The 15,643-nt window shown below is 38.2% G+C and overlaps 1 protein-coding gene across 1 annotated transcript in view; it reads right to left on the bottom strand.

Annotated features, from left to right (window-relative positions):
- traf3ip1 (TNF receptor-associated factor 3 interacting protein 1) overlaps positions 1-14,146 on the bottom strand; it is a 30,548-nt gene extending 16,402 nt beyond the window's left edge. Inside the window, exons 1-8 of the mRNA XM_053497279.1 lie at positions 13,896-14,146; positions 11,863-11,931; positions 5,864-6,025; positions 4,240-4,341; positions 3,478-3,966; positions 2,892-2,972; positions 1,965-1,988; positions 855-878 (exon numbers count right to left, since the gene is read on the bottom strand). Of these exons, the coding sequence (XP_053353254.1) occupies positions 855-878; positions 1,965-1,988; positions 2,892-2,972; positions 3,478-3,966; positions 4,240-4,341; positions 5,864-6,025; positions 11,863-11,931; positions 13,896-14,018 (1,074 nt within the window). The 5' untranslated portion in view covers positions 14,019-14,146. The remainder of the gene's footprint in view (positions 1-854; positions 879-1,964; positions 1,989-2,891; positions 2,973-3,477; positions 3,967-4,239; positions 4,342-5,863; positions 6,026-11,862; positions 11,932-13,895) is intronic.
- Positions 14,147-15,643: the final 1,497 nt, after the last annotated feature.

Here is a 15,643-nt window from a genome sequence, read left to right as displayed (position 1 = left end):
TCTCATTAGATTATCTTAAAAAAGTGACTGCTAAAGTTTTTTTTTGTTGTTGTTGAAGACAAAGTTTGAAATACACATTCCTCATTACCATCAAAATCATTATTTCTAACTCTGACAATATCAGCATGTCTTGTTTTTTTCTATAATTTCTATTCAGACTAATTTTGTGTGTGTTATCTTAGAAAACAATAAAAAGTAATGCCAAACTTTTGAGCAGTAGTGTATATATTTTTATGTGATTTTTTTCTGAATTGATTGATTCAATTAACTGCACTGACTGACAGAAGATTGATTAATTGCCTAATCGATTAAATCTTACAGCTCTAATGTCAATGTCATAACACTGGAGAAGAATGCAACCAATATGACCTCAAGTATCACCTGTACATAACATTTCAAAAATTATTATAATAAAACCCCAAGCAAGAAGGCACACCTGAATAATATAACACAACTTTAGCTAAACTGTCTATACTTATAAATAAGGCAGGATAATACAGAGTATCTTGACTATGTAACTTTTTATCATGTAAGAGTTTCATTAATAGCAAAGCATTTCAGATTAATGTTTTGAAGTACATGTTCCTTGACAATGAACTGTAAACTTAAATTCCAGCTGCACTGTGACTGAAGTCAAGAAGACATAAAGCCTGGACTTAGCTGCCTCTCTTTTAGTGGTCCATTAAAAATAAAAATAAATAAATAAATGAATGAATAAATAAACAAATAAATAAATAAAAACCCTGCAATGTAAAGAAAGCTGCCGCGCAAAAGAAAACACTCCATGAGAGTACTATGGAACTCGAACAAGCCATTTCTACAAAGTGTTTAACGCTGAAGGACTGGTACAATACCTGATCATCTTGTGCCTCAGGGACCTGGGAGGAAATGAAGGACACACAAATAATCTTAGCCGCTAATTAACTCCACTCCTGAACACCCTTACTTCCTTCTTCTTCTTTCCCTTTCATATGCTAGCCCTCTGCATTATACAAAAGCTTCCAACTAGAGATTGTGCTTCCTTATGATTTCAAACTGCAGAGCAGCATAACACACTCGAACGAAAGTGCCATTTGCCCTCTTCTGCATATATATATATAATCTTACTAATCTCACTATTTACTGTACATGAACCCGAATATTCCACTTATTATAGCGACTGGAATAAAAATGCATCATGTAAACAGCCCAGTCGGAACCGTCTGAGCTGATCTGGCCTCATTGGAATGAATTTCCAATCTGTGTTTACTCTCATTTGCTGTTTCCAGCTGAGGGAGGTGCACAGATTAAATCACCATTTCATACATAGAAAAGCATCTAACCAATCACAGATTTGAGAGTGAATTCTTGTATTCAATCATAACACAGAAGAAGGAATTTGGGAAGCCAAACCTAATCTCAAAGTTCAAACCTCAACTTCTTCTTCTGTTATATTTCTGTCCGATAAAATGCTCTAAATATTAACTTTGTTTCATTAATTACTGATTAGTGGGATTTTTTTTAGTAGGCAGTAGGAAGCACTATAAACATGTCAAAAAATGTATATTCTGGTTAAATACTTGGATACTTCAGCTTGGCGTCCGTGGCGTCACCACTTGTTCATTTTGCATAGAATGATTTTAAACAGATTGAGGAAATATTATCCATGCAAACATGGCTACTAATGCACATGATTGGCTAGTGTTACTGGTTGTGACTTGAAAGAGGAAAAACAGTGCAAGATCCATCCCACCATGAAGCAACGGCCACCTTTGTTTTCCAGGGTAAGCCTCACCTTCCTGCTATTTGTTCTACTGAGAAGCGAATTTACTGTTATATCAGCATGCAGAAACTACAAAGCTTTCCCCAACATTGCCATCTATTCCCACTTGAACTACGACAGAAAAACAGGACACTTATAAAAGGCAGAAAGGCAACCCACAACCTAAATACAGTATGATAAAGCCAATGCTACAGTAGGTTACCTCATCTATGTCATCTCTTTCAGTCTTGAGAAATAAAGAGACATAAAAACGTGATTAGCGAAATGTCAGCCATTACAGTGAGTGACAGCGGCTCCATGAAATGAAACCTTTTTCTACATATCTAGAGTGATGTGAAAAAAAGTATTTGCCCCTTTCTGCTTTATTTATTTTTGCCGTTTTTAAATTATTCAGATCACTCACTCACTTACTTACTCGAGGTTTAATATTACACAAAGATAACCCAATTAAATACTAAATGCTGTTTTATAATGACAATTTTATTTCTTAAGGAAAGGCAATTATTTTTTCATGTAGGGCCAGGTAGGCTTTTTTTACAAAACTGCATTTTGTATTTACTTGAGTTATCCTTGTGGAATAATAAACTTTGAATAAGTGAGCGAGTGTGTGAGTGAGTGAGCGGTCCGAATCATTCTAGTGTGTCAAATTTGCAATTAAAAAATTCCAAAAATCTGTTAAGGGCAAATACTTTAACAGTACTGTATATTTCTCCATAACCTTAAAGTCTGTAACCTGCATCCGCTATAAAGAACTATAAAACAAACATTTAGAAATAGGAATAGATATATTAAAAAATTATATAATATTAATATAATAAATAAAGTCAATCTATTTTTCTGAGATAAAAATGTATATAGAAGTATTTAGAATAACACCACTTGTACCTGTCACTTAAGGTTGCTCTAAATATTACCTTTGTTTCATTAATTACTGATTAGTGGGATTTTTTTAGTAGGCATTTTTACAGCATTTCTTTTCACAGTACTGTATGTATGGTTTGTGTTGCAGAAATGTCCTGCGATATGATTTTTTGTTATATTATTCACCCGTACATCCAACAACATATGTGTACATGGTGTATCAGTAAACTTCTGAGTGTAAATAAAAAGAAAGCGGAAAAAGTTTCACCTCTGCTGGTTCGGTTTTGTGATTTCTGTTCGGCTCCTTGGGGTGAGGTTTTTGCTTGATTACTTCCTCTGCAGCTCGGGACTGGAAAAAAAAAGAATTGTTTTTAAATTGTGTGACAGCATTCTCACTATTGTCTTGAATGCACTGCCGTCTTCACATCTTTACCAGAAATGAACCTTTGCCAGATCAGGATAAGGGAGGATGCTGTTATACAATTTAGGCAGCTCATTTTATGTGGATCAGCCCAAAACATATTTTAATCAGAGAATATAAAAGCTTCTTGACAGAGGAACAAAGTGTATTAAAAACCAAGAAGATTATGTCGAAAAATTATGTATTTTTCTTTTCTAAAAGTTTATTAAAATAAATTCTACAGCCAGAGTATGGATAATTTTTGACTCACCTTTGTACAAAAAAAGCCCAAAAAAACAAACAAACTATGATTCTTGAACCACATGCATTTTTTCCCACCAGTTCTCTATTTCTCAGTTACTCATATACTGTATAGATTATAGACTTTTATAGAACCTTTTGACGTTTAACTGCATTAATACAATATTGTGCATTAAGAGCTATAGAGACTGACCTTTTTCTCCCCTTTCTCCTTTTTCTTTTCTTCTGTCTCCTTCTGAATCTCTCTCTCTCTTCCTCGGTCCTGCTCTTTGCCTCGGTCTCTCCGCTTGTCACGCTCACGGTCTCTGTCCTTGTCCCGCACTCGTTCTCTGTCCTTGTGTGAATCTCGCTCTCTGTTTTTCTCTCGTTCTTTGTCCTTGGTCCTTTCCCTATCCCTTTCTCTGTCTCGGGTCTTCTCTTTCTCTAGGTCTCGGTCTCTATCTCGGTCCTTTTCATTATCTCTGTCACGGTCCTTCTCTTTATCTCTGACTTTTTCTTTATCCCTATCATGGCTTTTGTCTTTATCCCGATCTCTGTCCTTTGTCCTGTCTCTCTCCCGAGCTTTCTCGGGCCTCTCTCCATCTCTGTGTCGCTCTTTCTCACTCCTTCTCCTGCTCTCCTGGTCCTTGGGTTGGTCTGGGTCTTTCTGCTCAGTGTTCACACTGCTCTCTTTAATCTTCTCCTGCAAAGTAACAAAGACAAAAACATCAGCAAATCCTTGCTTAATATCACTGCATGGATTAAATGTGTTCATATAAACACCATATAAAGTACACCAGTGATAGGGATATAGGGCATATATATACATATAGGGCGTATAGACTAAATACTAAAGATTAGGATTTATATAAACAGAACCAGTTATAAACAAAAAGTGTTTAACTTAAAGACATAAGCAAGCCTAAAAGTATTACTGATCTCCGTGCCGCCATGTCTGCAAACATGTGTGTCTTACTTCTCTGTTCTCCTTGCCGTGAGACCTGGAGGTGCTCGCTTTCCCCTTTATATCCACTTTGTCCCCAGCTAGGACATGTCTTACAGCTTCATCACTAGAGAGCTACATCACAGTGTAACAACACAGATAATTATTTAAAATCACACTGAGGTTTAAAACAAAAGTACAAAATAACACAATGATCGAGTAAACCTGTAGATTCTATGGGGACTCCCAGGACTTTTATGTTTTTGTTTTTTTTTTTACAACCCAAGTTATGAATTGTCTTACATTATAGAAGTAAAAAAAAAAAGTTTTTCTTCTATAGGCCTTTTTTCCTTTCACTTAAATTAATAAGACCAAGATAGATAGATAGATAGATAGATAGACAGACAGACAGGCAGACAGGCAGACATGTGGGTACCGAGACAGATAGATAATAGAAAAGAAAACAATGATAGATAAATATACAGATAGATAAATTAATAGACTGACAGACAAATAGATAGCTACAACGATGACAGACAGACATAATTTTATTGACCTCTGATGGTAACAGTATCTGTCCAGGTGTTTTAAGCAGCAAAGTAAATGTCTGGTGTAAGTTAATAATAAGCTATTTAACCTCCATCTTTTCAGTTCTGCCCAACTGTTTCCTTTGGCTCACACAATGGAGGTTTGTTTATACCAAATCATTGCCTGGCTGCTTTTTCAGCTCAACATTAAAAAAAGGCACAACAAAAAGTAAACAATAACAGAATAAACTCTACAAACTACATGGCCTTCATCTTCATTCTACTGTAGTCATTGAGTAGATGGGAATTTGGAATGATGGAGTACACTGAAAATGGAAAGTTAAAAAGTATTTCATGTTTTTTTGTTTTTTTTTAAGTACGATGCGACTAAAAAAGAGGATTAAATTTAAAAGAGATGAGGGGAATCAAGACCAGAAGGTGGCAGTAATGCAACATAGTGAATGGCAACCCCTGGTAAACGCCAAGAAAAATGAACTATATGTAGACACATGACGAAAAATTAACTATATGTACTGTAGACACATGACGATTAAACCCACATGTACTTGTTGGAGATCCCAATCTAGATTTAGTCCCCCATTACTATTATATTAACCTGTTATATATCCGTGTGGGCGTGGGGATTAGCGATCATTCTTGCACAAGAGCATCATTAAGGTTGGTCACTGATATCAAGCAAGGAGTGTCTTTGTACAAGCCGTTTGAGTTCTTCCAATCCAGCCTTAACAAAGGTTCCTGTACTGTCATGCTGGAACAGTGGTACAGTATAGTAAATGTTAGAGCAAATGACTGTGTGCCTCACACTTTGTCTCAACAACTCAGGAACTATATGGGTGTGATGGTCAGGTGTCTACAAACTTTTGCAAGATACTGTACACTATCCTCTACATAACCATTTTTAAATACTAAAGCAAGCATTGTGACACTGGCTTGATGAGATGTTTAACCTTGATCCAGCTTTTACCCTTTTCATGAAGTCTAAGGGCCACCAAGAAAAATTGCTTAATGCATCATTCCCTTCAATTGATGACTAAAAGCCTGAAGAGATACTAAATCGAGTTTTATTGCTTCCGAATCATCCTTGAAATCAGGAGGTATGTCATCCTAACCTTGTTAAGGCAGCACTTGGCGATGGTCTGGAGTAGCTCGTTGGTTTTCTCGGGTTCGTGGCCAGCCACTATGCGTGCAGGCTTAGCAGCGATGGGTTCCCCACTCACCAGCATCACTACGTCTATGGCCTTCTGCAGGAACGCTATCTTCGAGTCTTTATCCTATACGGCAAGGAGGAAAAAACACAATATTAAAATAATCTCTTTGGTTATAATAGTGACATAGTTCTGTTATTAAAATAAATAGATTTGTAATGTACAAATCAATCTTAAATTTTCCATCCACATTAATACGTATAATTATGTATGGTCTACGCTGAGTTTTCTAGAGCGTGCTGTAAATGGGTCGTATATTATGACACAGTGAAATTGTCCATGTTCCCATTAGGAGTCGATTATAATTCAGCCGGTTGGTAATGAGCTTAGACACGCATCGCAGACGGCAGACACTATTAATCACGAGTCATTATTACCTACTACAGGGTAAAGAGGTCATAGTTCGATAACATTGATTGGACATTTAATCAAAGAAGAGTTTCTGAAAAGAAGTCGTCAAATAAAATCTTCCAAGCAATACACGAGCCTCCACACTGCTTCGTCAGGCTGAAGCACTCCTGTCATGAAAGCATCCATTATGCATGCTGGAGCTTCAAAAGGATTTGGTTCCTTTTGCACATCATGCTGTTTTCAAAAGATATCAGATGCGAACCAGTTTATCCCACACCTCTATCTACAGTATCTCTCCTTAGCTCTTCAAGTTTACTAGTTTCCTTCAGACAGCAGCACGGAGCTAGATATCAGTTTCTTTCACAGAGTCAGTCCATGCCCAGATGATTTGAGGTATCTCAGGTCGACGCCTGAAGTTTCAAACCTTCTTTCTGACCCACTGAATTATGACACATTTCTCAAATTCAGACTTGTCAAGTTGCAACAAGATGTCACCTCAGATACCTTTTACTGGCTGACAGGAGTAGAGCCTAATGAGGCCTGTTAGTCTGAAGGTTCAACATAGATTCTGAGATGGTTTTCTGCCCACCACAGTTGCACAGAGCAGTTACTGACTTACTGTAGTCTCCCTGTGATATTAATCAATCTGTGGATTTTCCTTTCACATTAAACATGGAAGCGTCATTCAGCAGATGTTTTTGGTTTTTGCAACATACTAGAGCTGGCCTCATTTGTGAAGCTTGATACAAATTGATTTATGTTCAATTCAGTGATGTATCGCCACACTGACTAATATACAGTGGGATGCATAAGTTTGGGCACCCTTGTTAATCTTCATGATTTTCCGGTATAAATCGTTGGTTGTTACGGTAAAAAATTAAAGTTAAATATATCTTATAGGAGACAAACACAGTGATATTTGAGAAGTGAAATGAAGTTTATAGGATTTATAGAAAGTGTGCAATAATTGTTTAAACAAATCTAGGCAGGTGCATAAATTTGGGCACCACAAAAAAGAAATGAACTCAATATTTAGTAGATCCTCCTTTTGCAGAAATAACAGCCTCTAAACGCTTCCTATAGCTTCCAATGAGAGTCTGGATTCTGGTTGAAGGTATTTTGGACCATTCCTCTTTACAAAACATCTCTCAGCCCCGGTGCAGCTTCAGCTTTGTCACTGATCCCTGAACATTGGTCTCCAGAATCTGCTGATATTGAGTGGAATCCATGCGTCCCTCAGCTTTAACAAGATTCCCAGTCCCTGTACTGGCCCCACAGCATGATGTAGCAGGTGTTTTTTTTTTTAATGTTGTGTTCCTTTTCCTCCATGCATAACGATGCCCAAATAACTCAATTTTAGTTTTATCAGTCCACAGCACCTTATTCCAAAATGAAGCTGGCTTGTCCAAATGTGCTTTAGCATACCTCAAGGGGCTCTGTTTGTGCTGTGGGCGGAGAAAAGGCTTCCTCTGCATCACTCTTGCATACAGCATCTCCTTGTGTAAAGTTTCTAACTGTGGAAACAGACAGCTGAAACCTCTGAGACAGCTTTCTGTATCCTTCCCCTAAACCATGATGGTGAACAATCTTTGTTTTCAGGTCATTTAAGAGTTGTTTTGAGACCCCCATGTTGCTACTCTTCAGAGACTATTTGAAGAGGAGGGAAACTTACAGTTGTCCCCCTTAAATACTCTTTCTCATAATAGGATTCACCTGTGTATGGGGGTCAGGGGTCAATGAGCTTACCAAGCCAATTTGAGTTCCAATAATTAGTTATAAAGGTTTTGGAATCAATTAAATGACAACAGTGCCCAAATTTGGCACCTGCCTCATTTAGTTTGAACCATTATTGCACACTTTCTGTAAATCCTATGAACTTCGTTTCACTTTTCAAATATCACTGTGCATGTCTCCGATATGATATATTTAACTGAATTATTTTATCGTAACAACCAATGATTTATACAGGAAAATCATGAAGATTATGGGTGCCCAAACTTACTGAAAGGCGTAAGGGTGCCCAAACTTACGCATCCCACTGCATATATATATATATATATATATATATATATATATATATATTTTTTTTTTTTTTATATTACTATATGTTTGCATTTCGTGAAATGTTACTGTCCTCAATCTTACACGTAGAATGCTCTTAACTAATCACACATTGGCAAGAAGCACAGCATGTGCTGTGGGCGTGTGTTTAAGAGTACCTTTTGCTCTATGCTCAAAGCCCTTCCGTGCACCTGGACTAACCATAGATTGTCTGCTTTCAAACAACTGCCTGCTGGCCGTACTGTTCATCGCTCTCCAATTTATCTTACTGGTACCCAGCATCGTACTGCAAATCTGAATTCTGTAAATCGTCACTACACTGTCGGTCAATATCGGGCAAAGCCCCTTATTTCAATGAAATTATCACTGATAATAAGCTTGACATTTTTCTTCTCACTGGAACCTGGCAAGCTCTGGATGATTTTATTCAGTTAAATCTTCTTGCACCTGATGGATATAAGTATCTCGCCCGACCTCGACTGCATGGCAAAGGGTGGTCTTGCTGTCATTTACCGGGACAATCTTCGTCTAAAACAACTTGTTTTTCACAATATGAATTCATTTAAATACATGATATTGAAAGCTGATTGTCTCACAATTATCTTGCTTTTTTCTGAACTCAGTGAACTGTTAACACTTGCCTGCTCATTGTCATTTCCTATTCTTCTGCTTGGCGACTTTAATAATTATGTTGATACAGGTTGCCCCAACACTACCGAGTTACTGTGTTTTCAAATGTTTTAATTTGACACAGCATGTTCACGTTCCTACCCATACTCGTCGTCATACCCTTGATCTAATATGTACTTCAAGGCGGGATATCACTTCTATTTCTGCTTCTGACACCGGTATTTCTAAACTTCTTGACTTTAGCCTCAATCTGCCTTTGCACTCTAAATGCCTTAAAACTGATATTTCATATCGTAACTTTAAAGCTATTGCTACTGTATCATTTTGTACTTCTATTGCCTCTTCGAATCTCTCTGATGTCATTGATATTTCTTCTCCGTCTGTGATACTATCTAATTACCACTCTATAATTTTTGATATCTTACAGCAGCATGCTTCTATCAAGACCAGAAATGTCCCCGTCACTCACTCTTCTCCTTGGTATACCCGAACTCCGTATTCTTAAGGCTACCGTCAGATGGCTTGAACGTCTTTACAGCAAAACCGGTCTTACTGTTCATTATTTGGCTTTTCTAGATCATCTCAAATGTAATAAAACCGCTCTCTTTTCACCTTGCTCTAACTTTGTCTCTGCCACAATTAATAAATCGAGCAACAGGGCAAAAGCATTATTTAATACGATAAATAAACTTACTAACTGCCCACCTCAGGATGCTCTAGTATCTAATGAGTTTTGCTGCTCTTTTTTGGATTATTTGCTTGAGAAGACTAATGCTGTCCACCAATTTTTATGCAGGCTAGCAACCTACTGATACAGAGCTCAGCCATTCAACAAATCTATCCAGTCAGTGTTTGTCTTGTTTTTCTCTGACGACCCCAGATTCTGTCTCTAAGCTTATCCTGAAATCCAACTCATCATCCTGTCACCTTGATCCTGCTCCTACTTCTTTCCTGAAACTTTGTCACTCTGCCATTTCTGCACCTATTCCTTAATTTATCAACGCATCTCTTACCTCAGCTTCAATTCCCCTGCCACTAAAAACTGCTGCAGTCACACCAGTGCTCAAGAAACCCAACCTTGACTCCTCAGTTCTATCTAACTATCGTACCATTTCTAATTTACCTTTCATATCTAAATCACTGGAAACTACTGTTGCTGCTCTAGTCTCTTCTAGTTGATAATAATCTCTTCGACCCTTTTCAGTCTGGTTTTCGCACCCTCCATAGTACTGAAACTGTGCTACTTAATCTCAGCTCTGCCTTCGATACTGTCTCCCATGATTTACTTATTTCTCGTTTCTCTGGTCTGGGTATCTCTGGTACTGCTCTTTCTTGGTTTTCTTCCTATCTCTCAGATAGACAATTCTATATTTCTGTTAAGGATTTTCCATCGCCCACTACTATTCACAATTTACATAATCCCACTCGGTCTGATCCTTCAACGTCATGGTCTTAACTATCACTTTTATGCCGACGACATTCGACTTTATTCTATCTGTACACCTACTCCATCTGCCCAAATCGACAAAATCTCTGCTTGCATAAAGGACATTAGAGATTGGCTTAATTAACTTTCTGAAACCCTCATATGGACAAAACTGAGATAATTATCATCTGAACCCCAACACTCACCAGCAACATTTCCACCAATTTCACCTGTGAGATTGCTGGCTCTCACATCAAAACTTCTACTTCTGTCAAAAATTTAGGAGTAATCTTCGACTCCACATTCGCCTTTCAGCCTCACATTAAATCTGTCACTAAATCTGCATTCTTTCATTTACGTTACATTGCCCAACTGCGTCCCTTCATCAGAACCAAAAATGCTGAAACTGTCATCCATTCATTCGTCTTATCACGCATTGATTTCTGTAATGCCCTTTTCATTGGTCTACCTGCCAGCTTCATCTCCAGAATACAATATATTCAAAACTCTGCGGCTAGAATACTCACTCATACCAAACACTCTGCTCATATAACCCCAAATCTTGTATGATCTCCATTGGCTCCCAGTTGCCTACCGTTTTAAATAAAAAATACTTCTCCTTGTTTTTAAATCTATAAATGGCATAACTCCCTCTTATCTTTTCAATCTGCTTGCCCCCTACATTCCGAGTCATTTACTCCTCCGATTCTGGCTTTTTTTCCTGTCCCTCGGTACCGCCTCTCTTCAATGGGCGGCAGATCATTTAGTGTTATTGCACCCAAATCTTGGAATTCTTTACCACACTCTCTCCGTTCTGTTAATAACATCTCAGTATTTAAATCTTTACTCAAAACTCACTTGTCTTCCGAATGTTACACCTCCGATTCGTTAAACTGCACCCCTTTGGCTTAATCCCACCTGTCCTCTGCATGTCTGTCTATTAGGTCTTGTTTTGTATTTCCAGTTTTTTTTTTTTGTCTGTTAGTTGACTTAATTGTTTCTCTACTCCAGTACTTCAATGTCTGTTTGTATTATCTCCTTTTGAGGCAAAAGTATTTTTTCTGGGTATGAAAAAAAACTATCAGGTCTATTTGTGTTTTTTTCAACTTTGATATCAGCAAAATAAAGAAAGGGTGGGGTAATTACCTTCACTGTACATTTTTAATATTAAACTTTAACAAATATCTTCTTTAATATTGTACTTCTTCTAAGTGGATGTTAGGAACACATGATGTTAGAGAATGAGAGTGGGCGGGGCTTCCAGGGTGTCCATTCCAGTTTCACATGTCGACTAGTCTTTATTTTTTTTATTATGTACAGTAAACAAAGACTTCCTTGGCTCATTTTTGTAACTGTTTATATATACTTCAGTGTACTCTGAAAATCGCAGAGCTTAACATGTAAAAAGTTGTCAGGTCTGAATTCAGTGACTCACCTTGACATTGTCTGACTTCATCTCTGCTTCTCCATAAAGGCCCTTCATGAAGCCTGTGGTGCGAATCACCTGACAGATTAGAAAACAATGACAGATTTGGACCATGAGTATAAACACACATACTTAAGAGTCTGGAGTCAGTAGTATTTTCATCTAATCCAAAACCAGAACTACATCCTGTGTGTGAATTTCAAAAAACTATGTTGTATGGTTGTGACATAATTTTCTCCATACGAGAAGCATCAATTTTAATAGCAAAGCTTCAACTTAAGTCTCGAATCAGCGTTTGCTTTTCCTTGCACTCGTACTGGTAATAAATAGAAACAGAGGGAAATTACTTTATTTATAAAATAACTTGATTTATTACGATACATTTGTGTGGGCACACTTATCGCCACACTGACCCCAGGAACGATTTAAATACATTATTGTGTATATGTATGTTTGCATTTAAGGCAGTAAAACCTCACTTTACTTTTATAATCTTTGGCAGGCAACAGAGCATCGTGGGTGGTAGGGAAAAATTTATTTCTAAGCTTATTTACAAGTGTACCACAATAATAATAATAATAATAATAATAATAATATAGACTCTGAATTTTTATTAATCTCAATATGAGATTTATCAGTACAAATCGGCACATAGGTATCGTAATAATATTGTATCAGGTGCTTCTCAGTGATTCCCGTCTCTAATCATCATCATAATAATAATAATAATACACTAATAATAATAATACACTAAGAGTGTGGTGTAGCTTGATGATGCAGAGGGTAACCTTGCCATGTCACAGCTCTAGTGTCCCTGGTTCGATCCAGAGCTCGGGTTACAGTGTGTCTGAAGTTTCTTATGTCATCCCCGTGTCCGTGTGGATTTCATGGAAGTTGTCCCGAAATACTGGTTACTCTAAATCACCAATAGATATAAAGTAGTGTGAATGTGTGTGTACTGATGACGCATTGTGCTAGACCTCTTAACCACACCATCGTGTGTTCTTGCTTGATGCTTAGGTATCCCTGGAATAGACTCTAATAAATCTATTCTAGCCTTAACCAGGATAAAGCACGGGACATTTACGGCATTTAGCAGACCCCCTTATCCAGAGCAACTTACATTTTTATCTCATTACACATCTGAGCAGTTGAGGGTTGAGGGACCAACAGTGGCAACTTGGTGGTCCTGGGGTTTGAACCTGGGACCTTCCAATCAGGAACTCAACTGATTGCACTGATCTACCCCAACCCCTGAAACCCCTAGTTTGTCTATTAAAATAATATATATAAGCAAAGAGAACTCTGAGACAATGTTGAACTCCTTGTCTTTTACTCATTGTGAGTTGTAGTCTTTTTTTTCTTCTTCTCCTACCTGTATTGACAAAAATGCTGGGTGCTGTGTTGTAATTGGCTACTCAAACTAACAAACCCTGCGTCGATTGGACAACGCGAAACGTCGATCACAGAACATCAAATGAGCTCCTCATATCTACTTCTAACGCAAAAAGGCGGGGTTTCACTCAATATGGGTAGAAAAAAACTATTTGTTTGCATAACCGTGCCCAGAGAAGCGCCTAGCAACAAAAAAGACGCTAGCTGGATAGCCAACTAGCACATCAAACGGCATGAAGCTTAATACAGTCTTGGTTTAAAACGGATAATAATGAATGTATAGGAAAAATTGGAAAAAGAAAAAAGGCGAACATGTATAGTAGCTTCCATGATGTTAGTAGATAGTATTATGCAGGCTAGCATCCTAATCTTTAATAAGTTCACTAGTTAGCATATTAGCTGTGTTAGTGATACAGGAAGACACACTAATCCACATCAGCCACAGGAGAGCTCGAGACCATGTTCAATAAGTTATTATGATATCTATGTATAATATAACAAAGCGTTTATTTATTTACCCCGAGGCTGTTAGCACTGCAAAGCATCCCTGCTAGCCGTGAGCATGTGAATAAAGCGTGTCTGAAGGCGATGGTGTAGACTTGGTGTGAGAGTGTACTGAGTGTGAGAGTCAGGGCTGATGAACCCACCTCGCTCACTATATCGTGCAGGTAACGGAAAGGCGGTTTGCTCAGCAGCTTCTCAGTCAGAGGAGGTTTCTTGATCACTTTCCCCAGAGTTTCCTGCGTCTTTTTGGCCACTGATCCGTTCATCGTCTGCGCTTCAAGCCTAACGTCGTGGCCCGGAGATGTTAAAGAGGGAAAAGAAGTAATAATAAATATATACAAGCAGCAGATTTCTAATCACTACTAAACCGTGTCGTCTCCGTTGCCGTGTCAATACCCAGGCAATCCCATAGTGCGCCACTGCATGGGAGTGCGCGTGCGCAAAACTGTCTGGTTGTCAAGGAATCTCCAAGGCAACAACTAGCAACTTCGAGTCTAGGGTTAAATTAATATTTTATCCGTTTTACATTACTATTTGTAAAGTTTATATCAGTATTATAATTATATAAATATATTTTTAAATTAAAAAAATCTTATTATTATTACTTTTATTGAGGTATTCTATTTTAATTAAATTGTACCAGATGGGGCAATTAAAGTGCTTAATACTACACTACACTGTCAGTGTGTGTACTGTGTGTGCCCTGCGATGGATTGGCACAGTGTCCAGGGTGTACCCTGCCACGTGCCCTAAGCCTCCTGGTATAAGCTCCAGGTCCCCGCGACCCTGAATACAGGATAAAGCGGTATAGAAGATGAGTGAGTAAATGTACCAGAAGGCACAGTGGCATAGTCGTTAGCAGTGTCGCCTGGCACCTACAGGGTCTAGGTTCGATTCCCAACCAGGCTTAATTCCTATCTCCCCGTGTTTGGTGGGTTTCCTCCGGGTACTCCGGTTTCCTCCCACAGTCCAAATACATGCAGGTTAGGCTAATTGCTGTTTCCAAATTAGAGACTTAGGGCTTTAGGTGGGGTACCACCTGGAGGGGGTGCAATCGCTTGGCACATACACATATTTACACTCACTCACACACCACAGGAAACTTGGCAATGCCAATCAGCATACTCTGCATGTCTTTGGACTGTGGGAGAAAAATGGAGTACCCGAAGGAAACCAACCAAGCACTGGGAGAACATGCAAACTCCGCACACACAGACTCGAGGTAGAAATTGAAACCTTGATCCCGTAGGTGCGAGGCCACAGTGCAAACCACTAAACAGCCACGCCACCCCTAAGAGTAATAACCTAAAACATAAAAATAGTGCAATCCGGAAGTTGTAGAAGCTCGTTTTTTTTTTTTTGTTTTTTTTTTTTGGGGGGGTTGTTTGTTTAATTGAAACAATTCATAATAAGACACTTTTATTTGACTTTTTATTTATTTTAATCAGATTATTTATTCATCAATGTATTTATTAATTTATAAATGTATTCATTACTTTTTTAAATAATGTAAACGTCATGTGTGGTAATGAAACTATAAATAAAACTGTTAAATATAATGGTTAAAGATAGTCTGTGGCAAAGCAATTGATGGCTTAGTGCTCTGTGTGTGTGTGTGTGTGTGTGTGTGTGTGTGTGTGTGTGTGTGTGTGTGTGTGCCCTGTGATGGATTGACACTCTGTCCAGGGTGTACCCCTTCCATGCCCATACTGGACTCCTGGAATAGGCTCCAGGTTCCCATAACCCTGTACAGGATAGAAGACAAAGTTAAAGATAGTCCTGACAGAGGTGGGCGTGACCAAGCAGTGGCTGTGGGTGGGATAGAAGGCTGCCTCTAGACCACACCCCCTCTGCCACAACAGTCTTTATTGTCTAAAGTCACCCAATGCAT

The sequence above is a fragment of the Clarias gariepinus genome, chromosome 5, assembly GCF_024256425.1.
Source record: "Clarias gariepinus isolate MV-2021 ecotype Netherlands chromosome 5, CGAR_prim_01v2, whole genome shotgun sequence".
In the NCBI taxonomy this organism is placed as follows: domain Eukaryota; kingdom Metazoa; phylum Chordata; class Actinopteri; order Siluriformes; family Clariidae; genus Clarias; species Clarias gariepinus.
This window is presented reverse-complemented; position numbering and strand designations above follow the sequence as displayed.